Source organism: Pteropus medius, unplaced genomic scaffold (genome assembly GCF_902729225.1).
Source record: "Pteropus medius unplaced genomic scaffold, Ma_sr-lr_union100, whole genome shotgun sequence".
In the NCBI taxonomy this organism is placed as follows: domain Eukaryota; kingdom Metazoa; phylum Chordata; class Mammalia; order Chiroptera; family Pteropodidae; genus Pteropus; species Pteropus medius.
In genome coordinates this window covers 19,862,693-19,884,994 of record NW_024342467.1, presented here as the reverse complement: position 1 = coordinate 19,884,994, position 22,302 = coordinate 19,862,693, and the positions used below count along the sequence as shown (strand labels likewise).

Here is a 22,302-nt window from a genome sequence, read left to right as displayed (position 1 = left end):
AGACTAACATTCGGTGAGGTGAGATGCTCACACTATAAAAGTACGTGGAAACTAAAAATGTTTACCTCTCCCACTTTTCATCCACCCTAAGCCAGAGACTCATTCCAGTGGGATAGCAGAAAAAAACTGCTTACACTATTTAAGTTCTCGAATTCTCATTCATTCAGATCTCTCTGTCTTTTTCCCTTTCATTTTTTTTTTATAGAAAACAGAATGTCTAGTTGAAATTGTATAAATTCGAGGTACTCGTTGAACTCTGCACTGTATCTAGTACCCCATATGGACCTCTGCATAGTGCTTAAGAACACACCACACTAATTGAGAAGCAGACTGCGTTTGGTTCTACTGTCTGTTAGCAATGTGACCATGGCAAGTAACCTAATCTCTCCATGCCTCAGTTTCTCCATCTCTAAAATGGGGATAACAACAATACTCACTGCACAGGTTGTTGTTAAACACTTTATGAGTTAAATACATAAAGTATCCACAGCAGCAATTTGCAAGCTAAGTATATCATGCTCCTACACAACCAGAGACAGGAAAGTTAATTAACGAAAATACTCTGGTCAGTTGATAAAATATTCTGCCCATCAATAAAGGAGTATTTTATAGCTAACTTATTAATCTAATTCAACACCAAAATAACAATACCAGGAGTTGACTGTATTAGCAAAAATTGATGCACATAAAGGCCTAGGATCAACTCAGTTTTCTTTGTCAAGGATAGTCAATCCACTATCCTGTGTTTCATCTTCGTAAAAAATATATAGAGAAATACAATAAAGTTTCATCATACTTAGGATTTAGGTTCTCAAGTTAGCCTATATAAGGTAACACTATCACACAGACATTTAAGATTGTCATTTAAGATTATAGTCTTATACATGGTAACATGTTTCTTCATATATAATGATGTTATCAACTTACAGTCAAAATAACCCTTGACAATCTCTTAAATTGTACTACAGGCAGGGTAAGGTGTTCATAAGATAAAACACTTAAGAAAAATGAGACTGAATTAAAGAACAAGGAGAGTCATATTTCACTCACTCCACGGCTTATATTAGGTGAATGAATTCCCAGAGTAATCACTTACATGGTTATGATCCTCTATCCCATCCTTTTTTTTTCAAATTGAGAGCACATATGTTTAAGTTAAGTGTTCATGTGCTATGACTCTACTATAGTAAGTAAGCCACAAATAAAATTAACCTGAAGAAATAAGTAACCAACCACCAGATGCTGTTTCTTTTTGTAGCACTACCAAAGAGAACTTCTCTCGTTTTTATTCCTCTACCAACAACCCCACGGCTTCTTAACTTTTACTCGTTTCCAAAATTGTGTCACCTTAAAAAAGGAGGCAAGAAAATATATAAATTCTATTATGCCACTAAGCTAAATTTAAAAGGTAGTCTCATAATAAGAGATAATATAATGCATGATCCCTGCAGTTATTTGGGCCATTGTTTTCTTGAATTTATTCAGTTAATTAACAGTTTAAAATTTAGATCAAAATTCAGTTTTAGTGAGAAATCATATCTTACCTACAACCATAAGTGTGAATTCAAACCCTCTCTTCACTGATTTTCTGTAAACTTGATTTGGGAGATTTGCAAATCCCACATAGCCTTCAAGGTTCTTCTGTTGCTGAGAAAAGCAAAAAGGGCCAAGTTATCCATACGTCAGCAAAACTCTTCTGCCACACATTTCGACGTCTCTTCATTAACCTATTTTAGAAAACTATACAAACGACTATTCATGGCAAATCGGTTTATAATGTTATCAATAAAAGTAGTAGTTAACTGCAGCAATGGACGAATTGAATTAAGCATGAGCTGACAATATAATAAACAATTACAAAAAATACAAGGGAATAAAATAAAAATGAAAGAAACCGGCCTCAGAGAAAAGATTTCAATTTACAGTGAAGTTAGTAACAGTAAGATTCTGACCAATCATCTAAAAATACAAGGATTTTTCACAATAAAAAATTTTAAAATCTCTTAAAATTATATTAAGAACTCTTCTAATTATCCCATTTACTCATACTGACTAATTACCACAGGTATGAGTTTCTTAAAATTTGTCTTATACGTGAAATCAAAATGTTGAGTTTAAAGCAATTTTTTAAATAAATTCTTGAAGGCTCTCATGCTAAGTATCAATCAATAAACAGTATCTTTCATGCTGTTATAGCAGGTCCAATTATGTCACTTTGAGGTTTCACAGAATCCTGCTGCCTCCATTATCAGGGATATCAGATTTAACCAAACTATGGTTAAAATTCAGTGTTCTGTGTGCTTTTTGATTCTCTGATGACCTCAAGAATAGTTTCCTGAGTAACCCAAAGAAGCTCACTTCTAAACTGGTGCAGTAAGTAAGTTTGATTTTCAACTTACCCGTTGGTGAGAAAACCTGTCCATAGTTCAGATCGTCTGAGGGGAGTCTTACTGGTTAAATTTACTTAGAGGTAGGTCTAATTCATCATAAAAAGTAATGGTAAAATAGTCCTAAGAGGTACATACTTCTCTTAAAAGTTTTTGCCACATTTAAATTCTCATTAAAAAAAAACTCTCATGAGATCAAAGCATTAATTCAGCATATTTGGATTTAACAAAGAATAGTCTACATTCCTCACTAGTATCACATCTGTAGCTAAATATTCCATCCATAACCTTTTACCCTTTTTTTCATTCATATAAACTAATTTTAAGCCAAATGTTGAGAAGATAAACAAGCCAATTAAATTGAAAAGCTAATTTTAAATATAATAATTAGGATACTTATCAGAATATAGTATTTTAAATTCAAATATCTGAAGCCCTACTATGTGTAGAGTTAAAAATATATTAAATTTAAGGCTTCCTTGGCTCATATTCCATCTAACTGTAAGTTAAATTTAAGATACCTTAGACTGAAAAAAAGTCTCTGTATAAGTTATCAAGTATACTCACAGCTACTTTGTAAAGAATATATTTCCATCATTCCAGCATTCCGGATTCCAACAGAACAGGTCCACAGCGGAACAGTAAACAAGGAATTCCAAGAATTGTACACGGCACATTCAGTCCAAACAGGAAGGGCAATCCATTGGAACACAGCAAGACAGAGGAAAAAATTAAAGTTACTTACATGTAATTCAACAAAATAGAGGGAAATTACACATAAACTGATGACAGACTTGTTCCTATATATGTCAAATACTACTTTTTTGTGCGCTATAAGGCCCAGTAAGTTTAACCTTTTTTCAGCAGCTCTCTGGATAAAATAGAGAACAAAAGACCTCTTTATCTTTTTATAAATGCCAATTACTATATCTTGCACCTAAAGTCTTAACAAGAAATGGTAGAAAAGCTGTAAAGTATATGAAGTTTCAGGAAATGTCACCTTCACAGAGAGGCCTACACTGCCCACCCTATCTAAAATTACAACCCTATTCATCACCTCAGTACTTTGCTTCTTTATGATTTTCTCCTTAGTACTTAGCACCATCTAACATACATTTTACTCATCTGATTCATTGCGATCTTTACCTTAACCTGCCTTCAACTAGAATGTAAGCTGCATCAAAGCAGAGGTTAAATGAATTATATAAATTGTGGCATCAAAAAAGAAAGAGTTACCTGGGAGAGCTAAAGAAGGAAATACTACAGGCTGCATATTCAAGGAACCCACCAGACAAAAAGCATAAGAAAAATGCGTCAGAGTCTGTCCCTGTGTCGCATTCATTGCTTTATACTCAACTCTTAGAACCATCTCTGGCATACAGGATGATTTGAGGATTGAATTAAGGGGGCAAGTATTCTAGAAAAAGTGGTGGGCCTTCAAAGTGAGGATGAACGTGGTACTTCCAGGAACGAAAAGGTACATGAACTACAATGACATGAGGTAGTGGGCCAGGGATAAGTGACAGAAAATGAGGTCAGAAAGGCAGGTCATGTGGGATCTAGACAAAAGAAATTTGGATGTTATTTTAGGTATGATGGGAAGCCACTGGAGGGTTTCACACAGGCAAGTGACCTGACCTGATTTGTGCTTTAAAGATAGCTCTCACTGCTAAGAGAGGAGTAAAAATAAGGAAACTAGTAAGGAGCCTACTGCAATAATCCAAGAAAGAAAGTATGCACTGAATTTGGATGGTGTAGAAGCATGGAGAGAGAAGGAGGACTCCGTATGTTTTGAGGGGAGAACTGTCAGGACATTGCTAATGGACTGGATTTGATGGGTGAAAGGAAGAGAGACCAAAGATAACTCCCAGGGTTTTGGCTTGAACAACTCCATGGCTAGTGATCTCTCTTAGGGAAATGGGGAACAGCAGAGAAGGAACAGACTGCGAGGTGAGGGCCAAAGATGCCAAAATCAAAAACAGCTTTGAATATGTTATGTCTCACGTGTTTATTATATATTCAAGAAAAGATGTCCAGTAGGCAGTTGAAGAAATTCCAGGATTGGTTGGTGCTGAAAATATAGATTTTGAAATCATAAGCATATAAATAGTATTAGGAGAGGATCGAATTCCCAAGGAGAGACTATAGATAAAAGGGGGTCTAGACAGAGTCCTGGAGCACTCCAACCTTGAAATGTTAGGCAGAGAAAGAGTAAGAAAGGTCAGTCAGTGTGGAACCCGCACTGGCTCAAGGGCACTCAATTATGTTAAATGCTACCAAAAGGTCAAATGAAATACCAAAGACATGACCATAAAATCTGGAAATAAGGTTACTGGTAACTTTGGATAAGAGGAGTCTCAATAACATAATGAGGAAGAGGAGCAGATTGAGAGTAAACAATTCTTTGCACATAATTATTATAACCTTTTAAATAATTTTACATTTTAAATTATTTTAAATTTAAATGTGTTACTTGTGCGTGCCCCCACATGACTGATTTTGCAGAGGGACAGAAAATCATATTCCTAGCAAAGTGCTGATACACAGGAGATATTTTTAAAAGCTGAATGACCAAAATACACTTTCAGGAAATTTTCTTCTGAGGAAGAAACTGTGTCCAAAGAGAAAAGAGGCTTAGAAAATACACTAATAATATAACACTGGTTGAGGAAAACATATCGACCTTTCACATGGCATAAGAATCTTACCCAGATTCTAAAATCAACCACACTCTGTAATTCAGAAGACCTAACCACCCACTGATTCTTTTCCTGTACAAATAAAATGTTCACAGTGCCAGTGTGAAATATAATCTCTGGAAAAAGAAACATTATTTATAGGTGTGAGTGATATAACTGTGACATTTATAAGCATGTGAATATAGATAAAAGTATATTTACCAAAATACTTTTAGGTCTTAAACATATTATTTGATTTCAAAAACTGGTTACATAACAAGAACAGTTCCAAATCATCTTTTCTAAAAGCATACATTTACAAAATCTTTTAGTTACATAGAGATGCCAAATCTCTATGTCAAAATTCATTTTTAAGACAGTCAAACAATTCCATTGCTGCTTGTTTCACTGCCTGTAGAAAAGTCAACATAAATACAATATCCAGTAATTTCAGTGTTTAACTTATTTAAACTTATTCCTAGAAACCAATTATATTAGAAGAACAAGATGCTTCAAACAGGTTCCAACGGACAGATTATTGGAACCCTTAAGAATACTTTCTATTCTCTTGCCAAAATCTTGGCATCTGAAATCCCATTATCATTTTTGAAGGTCTGAATATAAATACTTGCTCTAATAAATTTCCCAAAGTAGAAAAGCAGCAACTTATTTTGAAAACTGCTAAATATGCCTTGCAGTAACAAAACTGATCAAGGGGAGTTGTAACAGATTGGAAGCCTGAAAAAAATCAGAATTTGAGGAAAATTAAGATATATTTTTGGTAAGATCTACTAAAAAACCTTCAACTCCCCCCTTCTTCACAAAAAGAGGTCAGCTCAAAATACCTTAATATGACCAAAATTCTATTTTTCCCTTTAGTAACTGCAATTAAAAAAAAAAAAGAAGGCTACAAAAATCCAAGGTTTACATCAATAGCTTTAAATTTCAAAGATATATTTTAGGTCTTTCCTACAAAACTTCAAGTTCAATCTGCATCCTTTTGGGTTTTACAACATAGGTATATTGTATGTTATTTTATACACTGACAAAAATTAAATTTCTCCTAAAATTGACGTTATTCTAAACACAGACACACACACACACACAAAAATACACACTATAAAAGGAAAGACAGTAATTCATGAAATTACTTGTCTACTTCTTAGTATTCTTAACAAAAGCCTTACATCATATATCTGGATATAAGTGTCTAGCATTTGCTTAAATTCCTGCCATCTCTTACATAACACAAGAAAAAAATTTAAAACATCATTTAAATGTTTTAAATATACTAAAGATAATTGATATAAAAATTCCTAGATTCTAGATTTAATATAACAAGAACACTAAGATGTTGCAAGATTGCACAGGCATGTCCTAAATGTTGGCTTTGACGTCCAACATCGACTTTTTTTTAAAGGTTCATGTCTTTAATGCCTCCTACTCCTCCTCCCTTTTTACTGAGATGAGTAATTGTGCACTGAGGAAACAAACTTTTATTTTCTTAACTCTATTTGAGAGTCTTGGTTAATCTGTTCAAAAGATTTTAATATTTAATTCTTGAACACATGTAAGGAAGGATAACTTAAAATTTAAATAGATTTTTTTTCTTTGCTCTGAACTTGACATTTAGGTCTCTACTTATAGAATTACTGACCACACCCTTTCATTCATTCGACATAGTTATCAAACTAGAAATGTGAAGTGAATAAAACAAGGTCCTTCCTTATGAAACTAAGAATCTAAGGTCAGGTAAGTTAGAAGGCAATTATAATAACACAGTAATAATTACTATGATGCAGGCAAGCACAAAAAGATGTCTGTGAGAACAAAAAAGGAAGGGTGCTTCGTCCTATCCGGGGGTCAGAATCTTCAGATGCTGAAGGACTAGCAGGCCTTGGTTTGATGAGAAATGTGGGTAGGTGCTAGAGAATTAACTGGGTCTCAGGAAGGCTAGGTGGTAACTGCAAAGGCCTCCCAAAAAAGAGGAAAGCATGGCTCTTTATGGGAACTATGAACAGCTCAATACAACTCAGGTTCAGAGCCTAGGAGCTAAAGTGCAAGAAAGTTATTAAGCAAAAGCCAGATCATGAAGGACTTTGTTAGCCATGCTAAGGAACTCAGATTAGATTTCATCTTGAAAGCTTATGGAGAGCATTAATGGATTTGAAGCAGAAGAATGCACAATTACATTAATTAATATTCAGTCACATTCATATTTTAGAAAATTACCACTAACAAAATATTGAGGAGGAACTGGAGCAATCTCAAGAGCTGCTGTGGTAGCCCAGGGAAGAAATTAGGACTTGAACTAAGATAGAAGCAGTGGGGATAAAGAGAAATGTAAGTTAGAACTCTCATGTCCAATAAGGTAGTCACTAACTACATGTGGCTACTGAACACTTAAAATTACCTAGAATTGAGATGTGTTGTAAGTATAAAGTACGTGTCAGAATTTAAAAATTTACTTTAAAAAATGAAAAAGAATCTTAATTTTTATGTTGATTTCATGTTAAAATAAAATTTTAGATATGTTGGGTTATAGAAAATATAATACTAAAGTTAACATCACCCACTTCTTTTTATTTTTTAAATGTGGCTACTAAAAAGGCTTAAATTATATATGTGGCTTATATTAGTTTCTACTGGGACAGTGCTGGGTTAGATATTAATGAGATAAACTGACGGGTCTTTATAACTAACCTGGGTCAGGGGAAGATTCAGGTTTCTGAATTTAGGTTTCAACAACTGGATTAATGATGGCACCAATCATTAAAGGCAGGAATCATTTGAGTTTAACTGGACTTTGGGGAGACGTAGGTCTATTAGGCAGCTATGTATATAAAAGTTAGAAGTTCTAAAAATATCAAGGTTAGATAAATACCAACATTTTAAGTCATCAACATTTAAATGGTATTAAGGCCAAGGGTAAGAATCCAGATACAGTATACAAAATAGGAAGCAGGCCAGAACAAACACCTACATCCTACACCACCACCGCCACCTCCGCCATCACCTCTACAAATCCAGGAGAAAGCGAGAGAGAAGAACAAAGAAAGCAGTTCACAGGAGAAGTTCAAAGAGGTCAACAGTAGTGGCTTCCTTCTGCAAGAAATGATCAACTCTACCAAATGCTCTAGAGTGTCAATATAAAGATACAGAAGAATCCATATACTGTCAGAGCAGTGTAAAGATAGGGGAAATACAAGGGAAGAAGGCGGCCAGAAATAAACAAGCAGTGAATAACTGTAGGTAGCAAATGTAAACAATCTTTCTGAACGCTTATCTATGAAGAGAAGGGCAAGAAGGCAGAAGCTAGAGGGTAACACAGGGTCAAGGCAGGGTTTTAAGAATTTTTTTTAAAAAAGGATACTTGCATTTGTTTAAATGCTAATAGAAAAGATCAAGTAGACAAGTGGCTGAAAAAAGGAAGGTAAGTTAGGATTCAGACAATGTTTTGAAGTGAGGACAGGATTTTCTATAAGCACCAGAGATAAAATCACCTGCTAAGCCTGAATGAGGAGGGGAGGACCAGAAATTTTCAGAGGTAAAGATTTGAATTAGCAACCACAAGAACAGGGAGAAATGCTAGGAATACACAGCAGACAGTGAAGCAATTCTGTCCATTAGTTAAGGCTGAAGACCAGTAGCAATTCGTAACCAAAGTATAAGCCAACAATCTGTAGGATGCATTTGGAACTTATTTTGCAGAAAGGATGCACAAAAGTACACAAGGATCAAGGGAGCTGACAAGTGCAGTTGAAGCATTTCAGTGAACAAAAATGAAGAGGGCCAAGGATGAAACAGGAAGGAAGGAAGTGAGATAACTAAAAATAGGAAATTGTGGTTAGAATGGGCCATAAAATTAAGATTATTTAGCTGAAGAAACAGAATTTCCAGATGATAACAAAATGGAGCCATTAAAATGATGGCTCAAGCAGAATCCAGAAACTGTGAGGCTAAATTATTAAACAAGTTTTACATATGGATACTAAAAAGGTCCCAGAATGATGATAAATAAGTGTTTGGGGCGGAAAGGAAAACTCAGCATTCAGTGCCATCTTTAATGAATAAGAAGAAAACAAAGATGTGGTGACTGATAAATTTAAGAAGGCTGAGAAAATGCTGTTGTTAAATAGGCTTTAAAGAAATTGAGCTTTCAAAAGAGAATGGTCTGGAGTCTACACCAGTGCTGTCTGATAGAAATATAAGGTGAATCATATGTGTAATTGTAAATATTCTAGTAGGCACACATTAAGGTAGTAAGAGTAAAAAGGTGAAATTAACTTTAATAATGTGAATTATTTGACTCAATGCATATACAATATTATTATTTTAACATGCAATCAGTATAAAAATTATGATTCATTTTACATTTTTCATGATTCTGCATTCTTTTCTTCTGTAATAATCTTTAAAATATAGCACATCTCATTCAGAACTAGCCACATTTCAAGCACTCAAGAAACATGTGGTTAGTGGCCACCATAATAGCTATAAAACATTTCACAGATATAGAACATTTTCATCATTGCCAAAAGATCTACTAGAGAGTGTAAACTGAAATGAATAATTATTAGTACCCTGTACTGGGTGAGGATGTGAAAAAGTAGGTACTCTCCACATGACTGGTGGGATATAAATCATTCTCTGAAGAGCATGCTGACCATAAGCTTAAAGTTTTCATGCCCTCAGACTCAACAAATTCTGCTTCCATAAATTTATAATCTGAGGAATATATATGATTTAGATGGAAAAACGTTCAACAAGGCACTGTTAATAGTGAAAAACTGCAAAAACCAAGTTCCCAAAACGAGTGAAACAAATAATATATGTGGTGCACCCATATGTTAAAATATCATGCAGCTATTAAAAGTTTTAGAAGACTAGGTAGGACAATTAAAAATACATTAAATGAAAAAAATATTACAGGCATCCACCATTTCTCAAAAGTTCACATTACGCCACTTCGCTTTTCCAAAAGACCTACATTAGTATCAGTTTTCACTAAGGAAAATAACGTTCGTTCAGTATTTGTTGTACAGCAAACCTTTATACAGGCAGTTCACAGCCCAAGCAGCGAGTGGCACCACCAAGCTCCTTCCCCAGAAACTTCACTCACCACCCTCAACATAAAGCCGCCACACACTGAACTGTCTCTCGGCAAATGTGCTTTATCTCAACTTATTTTATGCATCTGTTGGCAAGATGTGTCCTAAGGTATCAGAAAATCCTAAGAGAGCTCGTAAGGGTGTATGCTTAGTGTAAAACTGGAAATAATTAAGCATACTTGGTATGATTTGTTTGGTTATTTTTTGGATCTGGAAACACTCAAAAACTTTTCCATATAAATTAATAGTAACTGCTTCTTTGTCTTACACTATTTCGGTTTATGAAAGGTTTACAGGAACGCTCTACTTTCAAATAGTGAAGAAAACCTGTATTACACAGTTGGCACAGTATTATGTACCTTTAAGCGTTCTCTTGTGTATGGACTGGAAAATTAAAAGGATATAGACTGAAATGGCATTAAAGAAACTGGCAGAGTAAAGATCACAGAAAATTTTCTCCATTAAAAGCAATGAGAAACTGGCAAAATTATCAAAATCAACTTCTTCAGAACTCTGGAAGTTAAGAAAAGGCTTGCAGCAATCCAGAGTGCTTATTTAATAAAAAGGGCTGAATCTCAGGAAAACAGCAGCACTTGTTGCATTGTAACTTGCGCCTTCTCATCTTCCTTCCCCAGCTCTACAGGAGCCTTAAAAACCAACGGCAATGGCCAAAACTGGCAGTCTGTCAGCCACTGGAGGAGGCAGGGCGGGCTCTTTCAAAACCCCATTCCCAAAGAACCACCTACCATTATTATCTGACCAGTCTGGTGGGTCACTGGAGGATCTCCCACAAGATAACCGAACCACTAAGAATTTATCAAGATGGTGCAAACAAATATGCCCCTAACGACAGAGTCCCCGAATACACAAAGACTAACTAAATGGAAGGGAGAAACAAGACAATTCAAATAATAATTGAATTTCAATATCTCGTTTTCAAAAATGGATAAAACAACTAGACATTAGATAAACAAGGAAACAGAAGATCTGCATCCTACCTTTCACATATACTTTTCATATCTCTTTTATTTACATGTTTCATTTGTGCAAAAATGTAGGAAGAAACTAAAAACTAAACCAGACACCAATGAGATTGGTTATCCATATGTGTGGGTGAGACCTGTAGAAAAGAGGAATGAGACTAGGGTAGGAGAGATGTAAGGTGTGGGGAACACTTCTGGACATACTGTTTTACGAAGCTGACTATTAACATCCCAGTCATGTTTTTCATATTTCAATAATTTTTTTCCAAAAAAAAAAAAATCAGCCAGGATGTGAGAATAACTCAAAATGGACTAGAACAGTAACAAATGAAGCTCATTGTATTTCAAATGAGTAACATAACCACACAGAGTGGGGAAGAAAACATAAGTTAACTTTGAAAAATAGATTTTAATCATACAGTACAAGACTAAATACAAAAAGTAAATGCAAACACTACCTCCTAGTAAGTAAATATATTTATATAGCAATTCTAAAACGACATTTTTATATATACCAGAATTGAACAAACATGTAAATAAATTGTGGATGAGAGCCAGGTTTTTCACAGTTGGAGAAAGGAGTCACAAATAAGGAAAAGAGAAAGACTAGACTGAACCTTGTGTTAGTAGACTAGACAGTGTATCAGTATGAATCCATGTTTTTTAATATATATTTATACACACTTAGATACATATAGAAATAAAGATGTGGGAATGTATATAATTAATTTCCTAGATCTATCTGCTAAAGACACCTAGAAGTAATGATACCCCAATAGCAAGGAGCACTTACACTACTCAGACCTAGGTTTCTAAATGTTATTCTCAAAAAAAAAAGAACCTGAACTCCTTGGAGAAATGATTCCAGGGATAAGAAGAAAAAAAAACAAGATAAACTAGAAAGTAAGGAAGTGCTCCAAAAATTGATGGTACATGATGAAACGATGAATAGGAGCAAACTTGAAAAAGCTCTCAATGGTCAAACCCAAGACAATCTGAACAACAAAACAATGAGTAAATTAATACTTACGTGCTTATACCAATATTAACAAGTAATTGAATGAATGAATACATGAGAACAGCTTTTTACAAAAAAATCCAATTTTAAAAATGTAGAATAGAAACAGTAATTCACTATTAAGGCAAACAGCGCAGTAATAATTGTGACAGGCAAGAATTTGTGACAGATAGTGGAAAAAGTATGATGAGAAATGTTATTTGCATAGTTCAACCAAAGACTGATATCTAAAACAGACAACTCAAAAAGACAAATAACCCAACTTAAAAATGGACCAAAGATTTCAACAGACCACCAAAGACATAGATGGCAAATAAGCACACGATTAAGATCCTCAACATCATTAGCGATTAGGAAAATGCAAATTAAAATCAGTGAGGTATCTACAGTTCTACTAGAGTGGCTAAAATTAATGAGTGAACATTCCAAGTGTTGGTGAGTGTGTGAAGCAACTAAAATTCTTATATACAGTTGATGAAGATTGTAAAATGTTACAACTATGTTGGAAAACAGTTTGGCAATTTCTGAAAAAGTTAAACACCTGCAGATAACTTAGCTTAAGTACCCAAGGGAAACGTAATCATGTGCTGCCATCAATTACAGCTTTTTAAAAGGTGTATCAAAAAAAGCCAAAAAGAAAACATATCAAATTTTAACATTGGCTGTATTTTGCTAACTGGACTTGGAAGTAATTAGTTTTATACCAGTTTCTGTTTTTCGAGTTATTATTAAGAAACTTGAAGCATTTGCATTTTAAAAAAAGAATCACATAGAAAATGAAGTCGTGTTCACCACAAGTCAGTATGGTTTTTTTACTAGGTAAGTCATATGTTCTTTATTTTCTATTTCTGACAAGTTCATTAGACTTCAAAGGAAGCAATTTTAGAAGGTAATTCTGACAAGATTTCCATCATGATGTGAATATGAGTGAGACAAAGAAATAAAGGCTAAAAAAAAAACTAATAAAAACAGATGGATTAATAGCTGGTTAGCTGTATGTCAAATTCAGCAGAATTATACACAAGGATCCATCCTTAATTAAACCCAAATAACATCATTCACTACTTTGATAAAAACATGAAAGATGTGCTTGTCAAACCCGCAGATGATAAAAGCTGAGAAAGGTAACAAAAACTTTATTTATATGACACACTAAGAATCTAAATAAAATTTAACATGGAAATATGTGAATCTAAATCATGTACTTTTTCCCACCCCCAAGCAAGAGTCTGAAAGACAAACTTTCAGTTAAGATCAGAACTATAAAATAGGACTACAAAAAATAAGGAGATGGTAGAATACATTTCATCCATTCAATCAACAAGGTTCCTCTAATTTAAAAAAAAAATGTGTTGAAGAGTAATATAAAATAGCATAAGAGGAAAAGGTAGAGACATCTTAGTTGATATTATGCTCCATAAATCAATAAAGTTACCCTAAAAGGTAATTTACCTGTAGGTCTCATTAAAAGACATACGGCATGTAAAACAATACAAAAGAGAGATGTATCCTGATCTGTAATTTTAAGATGACAAGATATTCAGTTCTTGGTGTCAGCAGGGATATGTACCAAATAAAGTTTAGAGAGCAATAACAATGATGGTTGGAAGGATGTAACCCCCTGCCATATAAACATTGTTAAAGGAAATAGAAAGACTAAAGTCTCTACAAAAGACTCAGAAAGAGTTGTTTTCAAACTATTAAATAATAAAATTAAAAGAGAAGCTACACTTATCTTTTTGGTCTCAAGGAGTAAATGAGAACTTCTGAATACAAATACCAAAGACAAACAAGATAAATAAAAAATAGGAAGAAAAAAATTAACAGTGACAGCTACTCAAAGATGAAATGTGCTTCCTCAGAAGGTAATGAGTTCCTAACACAGGCTAGATCCGCTCTGTCCATTAGAAATATAACACAAGCCACACATGTAACTTAAAATTTTTCTAGTAGTCGATTTAAAAAAAGCAAAACGAAACAAGTAAAATTAATTGTAATAATATGTTTTCTTTAACTCACTATACCCAAAACATTATTTCAACATGAATCAATATAAAAAATAGTAAGATATTTTATATATTTTTTCAAAGTAAAGTGGTTAAAATCCTGTGTATTTTACTCATACCAAATCTGAATTCAAACTAGCCACATTTCAAGTGTTCAACAGTCATACATGCTTGCAGCTATATACTGGACATTAGATTAAATGACTTACATCTTCGAATCCTGAGGTTTTGTGAAATATCGAAATAAGAAAAGTATCAAGAATATACTCAAAAATTTTAAAAGATTAACTTTGTTCCATTTTAATCAGTCGCTACTGTGCCTTGTGCGCTCATGACACACACACATATACTCTCTGTATTTTACTGTAGCATTTATTATGAACACAACAGTTTTGCGGAAGAATTCAAATTATTTATGTAATATATCTTTCAAACTAGTGTTTTAAAGACATCAAAGCCATTTCTTGTCAGAATACTGAATCCCATGACTCATAAAAATGTTTTACCGATAGTCATCTTAGCGTTGCTCTTCTAATGAAAAGAAATGTAAGTATTCATTGTTACCTGTTTTAATTTTCTTTAACTTACCTATATTACACCATCCAGAATCATAGAAATTCAAGTCCTGTTATAGACTGAATTTTTTCCCCCACAAAATTCCTATATTATGACTGTTTTGAAAGACAGAGCCTTTAAAGAGATAATTAAGGTTAAAGGAGACCATAACAGTAGGACCCCCATCCCATGGGGCTGGTATCTTCAAAAGAGGAAAAGACACTAGACATATCTCTCTTTCTCCACACGTGCACAGAGAAAAGGCCATGTGAGGACACACCGAGGAGACCGTAGGCAAGCCAGGAAGAGATCTCACCAGAAACCAAAGCTGCTGGCACCTTGACCTTGAATTTCCAACCTCCAGGACGATGAGAAAATAAATGTCTGTTGTTTAAGCCATCTGTGGTAATCTGTTATGGTAGCCCTAGGAGACTAATATAGTTCCTACGAAAAGTACTTTCAAAACACTGTATTGCAAACCAAATTATATTATTGTTGAAATTATTAATAAATTACAATAAATGTTTATGTATGTTTATAAATTTACAACCAAAGACTTGAAAAGCCTTGTTGAGCTACTGAAGTAAACAAAATATTTTGAGACCTCAAAACTGCAAATTATAATTTTATCCAAAACCAAGGTCAACTTATATTTCATTATAAAAGCATCATTCGACTGAAGATCGATACTATATATAATAAAGCCAGAGATCAGTGGGCGGCTCAAAAAAAGCATGCCAACCATTGCAAAACTGTAGTACTACCCCACAAACAATACTTGTAATCTTAAACATAAACAATAACTGATAATACATTAAAAATTGACAGTGCTTACCTACTAAAAGAGTAGTCTTAAAAGAAGTTCAGGATAAGGAAAGGATCATCAAAGACTTAGATACTTGGGAAAATTCCCCAGAATGAGTTTTGATCTGAACCTTCCTTTATGATGGAACTCCAAGGTAGATAAGATTAGCATAAGCATAAGCAGAGGAAAGAATACAAAACATGATTTGATCTGAGTAGAAGGAAACAGCCAAACCAAGAAGAACCTGAAATGACTGCCTAAGTTTTTAATGAAGGAACACAGAATCATAAGGCAGTATAAATACAGCTAGAAATATGAATTCCAGTTATCTGCTGTAACTCAGAGCTATGCTCTGTTGGGTAGGTTACATAACCTTTCTGAGCCTTAGATTGCTAGGATAATGTTTTTATGAGGTTATTGTAATGTATACATGAAACATTTGACACTTCACATACAAGAAGTACAATCTGCAATAGGGAACAGCTATTATTAAAGCCTCTGGGTTTTTTATCTTGCACATAAATGATTCTCAATCCTGACTATAATCAGAAGCATCTGAGGAGCTTGATAAAAACAGATACCTGGGCCCAGCCAAGAAATAGAGAATTAGATTCTTAGGGCCCAGGAAACAGGATTTTAAATGAGAACCTTAGAAGCCTATACTATAAATAATAGATATTCAAAGTTCTACAATAGACCAATTATGAAAGTAGTGTTTTGGGTACAATAATCTTACAAACATTTATTGAATGAAGTGGAAAGAAACTAGAAGCAATAAGACCAATGAGGAAGCTACTCAACAGGAAAGAAAGTCCTTTGTTCATCTAGGTTAGATTCTAATTTGTTAAATGAAATCAACTAGTGAATCACAACACTCATCCTTCAGTTAAAAATCAGTGCTATCTCCCAACGCAAACCAAAAACTTCCAACTCAGATTCAAATAAATTTCCATCAGGCATAAAACTCCTCCCTTACTCCCTTGCTCTAGGCCAGTACTAATGTTGACGGTGCATTTCTCAAATAACATGATGTGTTTGTATGTTTCTGGTATTACTTCTGCATTCCCTTCATGTTGATCAAATATTTAACTTTCAAAAAGATAGGGGCTGCAACTTTTCAGCAAGTCTAAAATTACTCCAAGATTTCAAAAAAGAAAAAAAAAAAGGAACTACCCCTACGTAATTATCTAACAGCACGACATCACAAATACTAACTTAACTACTTCTGGTGAGTCTGACTGCCAACTAAGTCATTCTAGTTACCTTTTCGGCTCACAACTGAATGAAATCATTTCATAAAGTAACTCTTAGTTGTTCTGTATTAGACCAACTTTTATATTCTAATAGAAAACTCAAGACAAGAATGACTACAGTTCTAAGATCACTAATTTTATCTTTTCATGCCCAGTTCTCACGTTTCCAAACTTAAACTAGAGAGAGAAATGTTAGCCACTTGATTAACTCTTCTCAGCAACGAGAAAACTAAAAAGGCTGTCCTCTGAGCACATACAGTCTTTGCAAATTATACAATGACTACATATTTTGGTTTCTGAAGTTCTCTTCTTCTTGCACATTTATTTTATGCATCCATAAAACATTAATCATTTATACTTGATTTCCTTTTCACTCAGCATATCAATTCTACAGAACACAACAAGGAAACAGAAATGGCAATCTAACTCAGTGCTTAACATATAGCAGCAGACTTTCAATACAGATATGAACCAGGAAATAAAAACTGAGCAACTAAAACACAAAGATTTGTAACAGCAAACTGGATAGCTACAAACTTCAAGGACAGAAGCAAGCAGGTACATCTAAGAACAGAAAAATGTGAAAAGCTATGTATAGTTAAAAAACAAAAACAACTCTCATACTGCATTTCTTAACAGCCCCCGTATTATGTCACAACACAAAACCAAATATTTCTAATGATTTTAATAAGTTCAGTATATTTTACCTGAAAATAGAGAAGCTTATCAGTTTATATATAAGAAATGTGTCTCCAGTGATATAAAAAACGTAAACTAAAACAAGTTTAAGGTACTAAACTAACAAATACCCTTGGAAAATAACTGGGGAAAGCAGAAACTTAAAGATACTCTTGAAAGCAACACTTAAAATTCAAAAATACTGAAACTATGAAATGTCTCAAAATAAAAAAATAAAAAATGGTCGGCAAATTAGGATAACAACAAGGGAACACCATATACATATTCAAGTAATCTTCACATAGGTTAATAAACAGAAAACTATATTTAACATTAAGTGAATAATACCTTGGTTTTGTATAAAATTTAAGAGTTTACAGAGTACTTTCATATATATTATCTCATAATATATAATTCATGCCAGAGGTTATTAACTCTAAAGGTTCATCGGAATTACTTAACTACTTAAAATGCAAATTTTTCAACCCAACCTCACACATAGTAAATTAATGAGCCTGCATGAGTGTCAACACTGGAAGTGTTTCCAATGCCTGACCAGAGTTAAGAACCACTAACCACTAATATACCACTAATTACAATCATGAAAAAAATACATATATGCAATTAAAAAAGAATACAAATTAACTTTCAGTGATTGAAACAACTTAATGGCTTTTTTTTCCTACTGGTTAATTTGTTTAAATTAATCATAAAAGGAACTAAGTATGTCTATGAAACTTAAAAATTAAAGTTTAAAATGTTGATGCTTGAAGGTATATTACTTACTGAAAAAATTTTTCTTGTTTAGATCCCCTTACATCCCAGATTGCTACATGTAACAAATGAAATGGTACCCTGGTTATTTTAATAAGAGTATAAAAAGAAAGCACTGAGATAGAATGAATTACTATGAAGATTCTGCCTCCTCTTACACAAATAATGATCTCACTCAAAATATTTACAGTATTCACTAAAATTGATTGACAATCTATACAAAATCTTCCTCAAAAAGAACCCCTGATTACAATCTGAGTGGACATTTTGAATATATAAAGATACGAAATGTCTTTGTATAAAGAAACATTAGCATGACTCTTAGTTTGAAACAACTACAGCTGCAAAATATACCAGCGGAAATTATTCATAAGTAAACATTTTAGTACTACTCAAGAAATTAGTGACCTCAATCTAACTTTGAAGAATGTAGAAGTTTTGCACAAATCACTTTACTCCTATTTCCTTCAACTCTGCTCACCAAACCCCAAATACCAAGTCTTAAAAAAAAAAAGTACCAACAAATTTATTGACCAAACTATAGCTTTTTTCAATATTTCAATTTTATTCAAGATTCAATTACTAAACATAAAAATTCAAAGCACAAATGAAAACATTTACAATAATCATAAAATGTTTATTTTCCATCCAAGATGTCTGTCCTGATACTGAGACTCTATTAGACATGCCCACTAAGATGTCCTCCAAGCCTCTCAATTTCATGTTTTACCTATTTCAAGAAATGGTACCTATTCATCACCCATATACTCTTGAAAGCTCAGATATTCTAGGTTCATCATTCACCATCTACATTCCCTCACATACCACATACCTCACAACCATCCCCTATACTTCACGCCCTTTACAAATGCCCTGCTTATGCCTTTTATCTTTTGGTCCTAGGACTGCTACATTAACCTTCCTCAATTCACTAGCCCCACCTGGGTGCTCTATCTATCCCTACTGAAATTATCACAATGCTCATGGTTACTCCTCTTCTTTTAAAATCCTTCAATAATGATTGTTTTAAATCCTCAGCATAGTACACCAGATCTCTGCTTACCTGTTTAGCCTCATAATCTATACCATCATGATTTCTCAGCATAGATTAAGCATCCTTCCTCCTCTGCCTAATCACTCCTACTTATCTTTAAAGATTCGCCTTTTCCAGTTTGGAAAAAGGTATCCTGCTCTGTACTCTTCCCACTGTACATATATCTTTAAATCATATCACAATTGATTTACTAAGTAAATGCAAGGTTGGGAATACAAAGGTGAACAAAATACAGTCCTTGACTTTAAGAAACTTACAACGCAGGCAGAAAAGTAGTCAATTGCCATATAGTCTGATGACTTTTTTTTAGGTTAAGATCTGAGTGTTATATGCCAGGCTAAGGACTTGCCATATCTTATCTCATTTCATTTTCATATAATTCTCCAGTAACTTTAAAATTCTCATTTTACAGAGAAGAAAACAGAGAAAGTTATTTACCCAAGGTTCAGTTAAGCTTTAGAAATGTGAATGGAGGTCTGACTCCAAAATCTTAAGCTCTTAATCACCATGCTTTCTACTTCTGTCACAGAATTTAACTCAGTTTCTCTAGTGCCCAGCATACAGCGGACACAAGACATATATTTGCTATACGAATGAACTTGAGTGTTAAAACTCCTAAGCTAGTAATGGCTTAACATCAATGCTACCGCTTTAACAAAATTTAACTCCCCCCGCCCCATATTATATTAAGTGTGCTCTACTGCTATTTTCTATTTCTTTTCCTACTTTTTAAAAAGCATAAGTAGAATACACAAAATTTATTTCAAAATCAACTAATACGTCTCAACTTGCAGTCTACAAAACACCGCTGTAGAGACCAAGAGTCTACACTTAAGAGTAGCTCTCATCAGGCAGGACTAACCTATAATCATACTACCTTAAAATTCTACTCCGCAAAAACACATTTTTTCTACATCAGTTTCATTGCACAATAAATCCTACATCATTTACAGTCCAAACTTAGTACGTTAAAAAAAGATACAAAAAGTTGTCTTAAAATTTAGTAAAATGCATAAACGTTAATGTTATAATAAAAAATTTCGACCTCTAGTCAAAAATTGAATATAGCTTATTAGCTCAAAATGTGAAACATGGTTCTCAACTGATAATTTAGTCTGGTAAGAATACGCTTATTGGCAAAACCCAGAGTACAGTATATAGTGAATATGTATACCATCAAATTATAAGAAGTCTGAAACCAAACTGCTCCACCATGATCTTCACTCTGACTGGTCTTGTCATCTGACTATCCCCCATTCATGAGACCTTGAAAACCACAGATCTAACTCTTCCTCCTCCTCAAGCTTTTTTTGGGTGTGTGTCTGTGTTGTTGTTAACTCGTTAACGCTCTACAACTGCTCTCAGGTCTATCAGGAGTCCTACCTTGTCTCAGACTAGCTCAGAAGTTCTGGCATGACTTACTCAAGATTATCTCTATGAGAAAATGCACAAATCCAACAACCAATCTTATAACAAACTTCTGAAACAATATACTGATAACACTACCTTTCATGTAGTTATATATCAAATACCTTTTCTCCAAATCAAAACCAGAAACCAAAAATTCTTAACTACATTACCACAATATATCCTTTCTGTAAATTCAAGTCTACTTGATGTAAACACAAAATAAATTTCCAGTATCAGTTATGAACTTCAATTCTGTAAGCCTAAGAATGGATGTGATACTTTTAAAAACTGTATTAGAAGGACCTGGCTCCATCTTGTCCCATCACAGACTGACACCATGCTGCCGTACAAACCGTCCATGTAGCGTCCGCATTTATTTCATAGCTCCACTCAATCCCATCTCCTCTAGCCCCACCCGCTGAACAGCTGGGAGGGATGAAAGATTGTTTCCTGCCCTCCCCCCTTGCTCCTTCCCTTGCTATTTGGAGGAATAAGGAATCCAGGCAGCAGGGACCAGCTTTGTAACTGTTTATATCCTAGGGTACCATCTTTCAGTCTGTAAGGATTCCATAAACTTCATTTCTTGCGTACCTGTACATTTAATGCCTAAAAAGCTTTTCCTCCTCAACTTGCTTAAAAGTTAGGCGAGGGGGGATGGATTGACTATGTTCACCACCTGCATGTATATAAATATGTAAACCAAGTAAAATGCTCTGAATGTAAATCATCTGTTCATTTAGAGTCTCAAAGGCAATTGAGAAGATATTCTTCCCTTTTATCAAAATAAAGCCAAAAGAAACCTTAAAGTTGAACTATAATAATAAACTCGCAATAAGTTATTTCAGTAACTAAGCAAGCACCTGGACGTCACATATTCTTTCCTTACACTATAAACACCCAGATGTGAAACAGTGTACCCTCAAAATGTAACTCAGCAAGTGAAAATGTGTTAGAAAAAAATCTCAGTTGCTTATTTCCCACTATACACACAGTACGAAATGGAACTCAGGAGTGGAAAATGTGAATGAAACGGCCTTGCTCTTTTTCCAATACGTGGGGGAGGAAAGGAAATGAAAGGGCTTCTTAAGAGAATAACAGACTACTGAAATGCTTTCGAAAATTAATTTCCTTAAACGCCGCCAGTCCGCATCTCCAGAAGGGTCCCTCCTTTCCCAGCGACCCTCCCCACCCTTCCCACTCCTCGGGAGGGCGCCCTTCCCAGACGTTCTTTCCCCTTTTTCTTAAAAAATTAAGCCCGAACCAGGCTCCTTCTCCTCCAGACTCGAGCCTCGCCCGCCCTCCACTGGCCCCGGGGCGGCGGCGTCTGGGAAAGGAAACCCCGAGGGGCGGGGAGGGGGCAGCGAGCCGGCGACGCGGTGCGGGAGCGCGGCCGCCTTCGCCGCAGCTGCAGCCTGGTGCATCGCTCTCCCTCCCTCCCTCCCTCCCGCCGCCGCCGCCGCCCGGGCCCCACGGCACCCTCGCCGGGCGCGCACGACACCCGCGGCCTCCCCGCCAGCCCCGCTCGCCCACGAGGGGGACGCCGGCGGGGCAGCAGGGCCGCGGGAGCCGGCGGGCCGCGCCGCGGCGACC

General features: G+C 34.9%; 1 protein-coding gene across 6 annotated transcripts in view; it reads right to left on the bottom strand.

Moving 5' to 3' along the window:
- SEPTIN7 (septin 7) overlaps window positions 1-22,302 on the bottom strand; it is a 71,467-nt gene that overhangs the window by 48,628 nt on the left and 537 nt on the right. The window contains exons 2-3 of one of the 6 annotated variants that reach the window (XM_039862743.1): window positions 21,137-21,138; window positions 1,545-1,647 (exon numbers count right to left, since the gene is read on the bottom strand). In XM_039862743.1, coding sequence (XP_039718677.1) covers window positions 1,545-1,647; window positions 21,137-21,138 — 105 coding nt within the window. Of the gene's footprint in view, window positions 1-1,544; window positions 1,648-2,954; window positions 2,974-14,008; window positions 14,014-21,136; window positions 21,139-22,302 lie in introns of those variants that run through there. The other 5 variants (XM_039862742.1, XM_039862745.1, XM_039862744.1 and 2 more) reach the window with 5 other exon arrangements.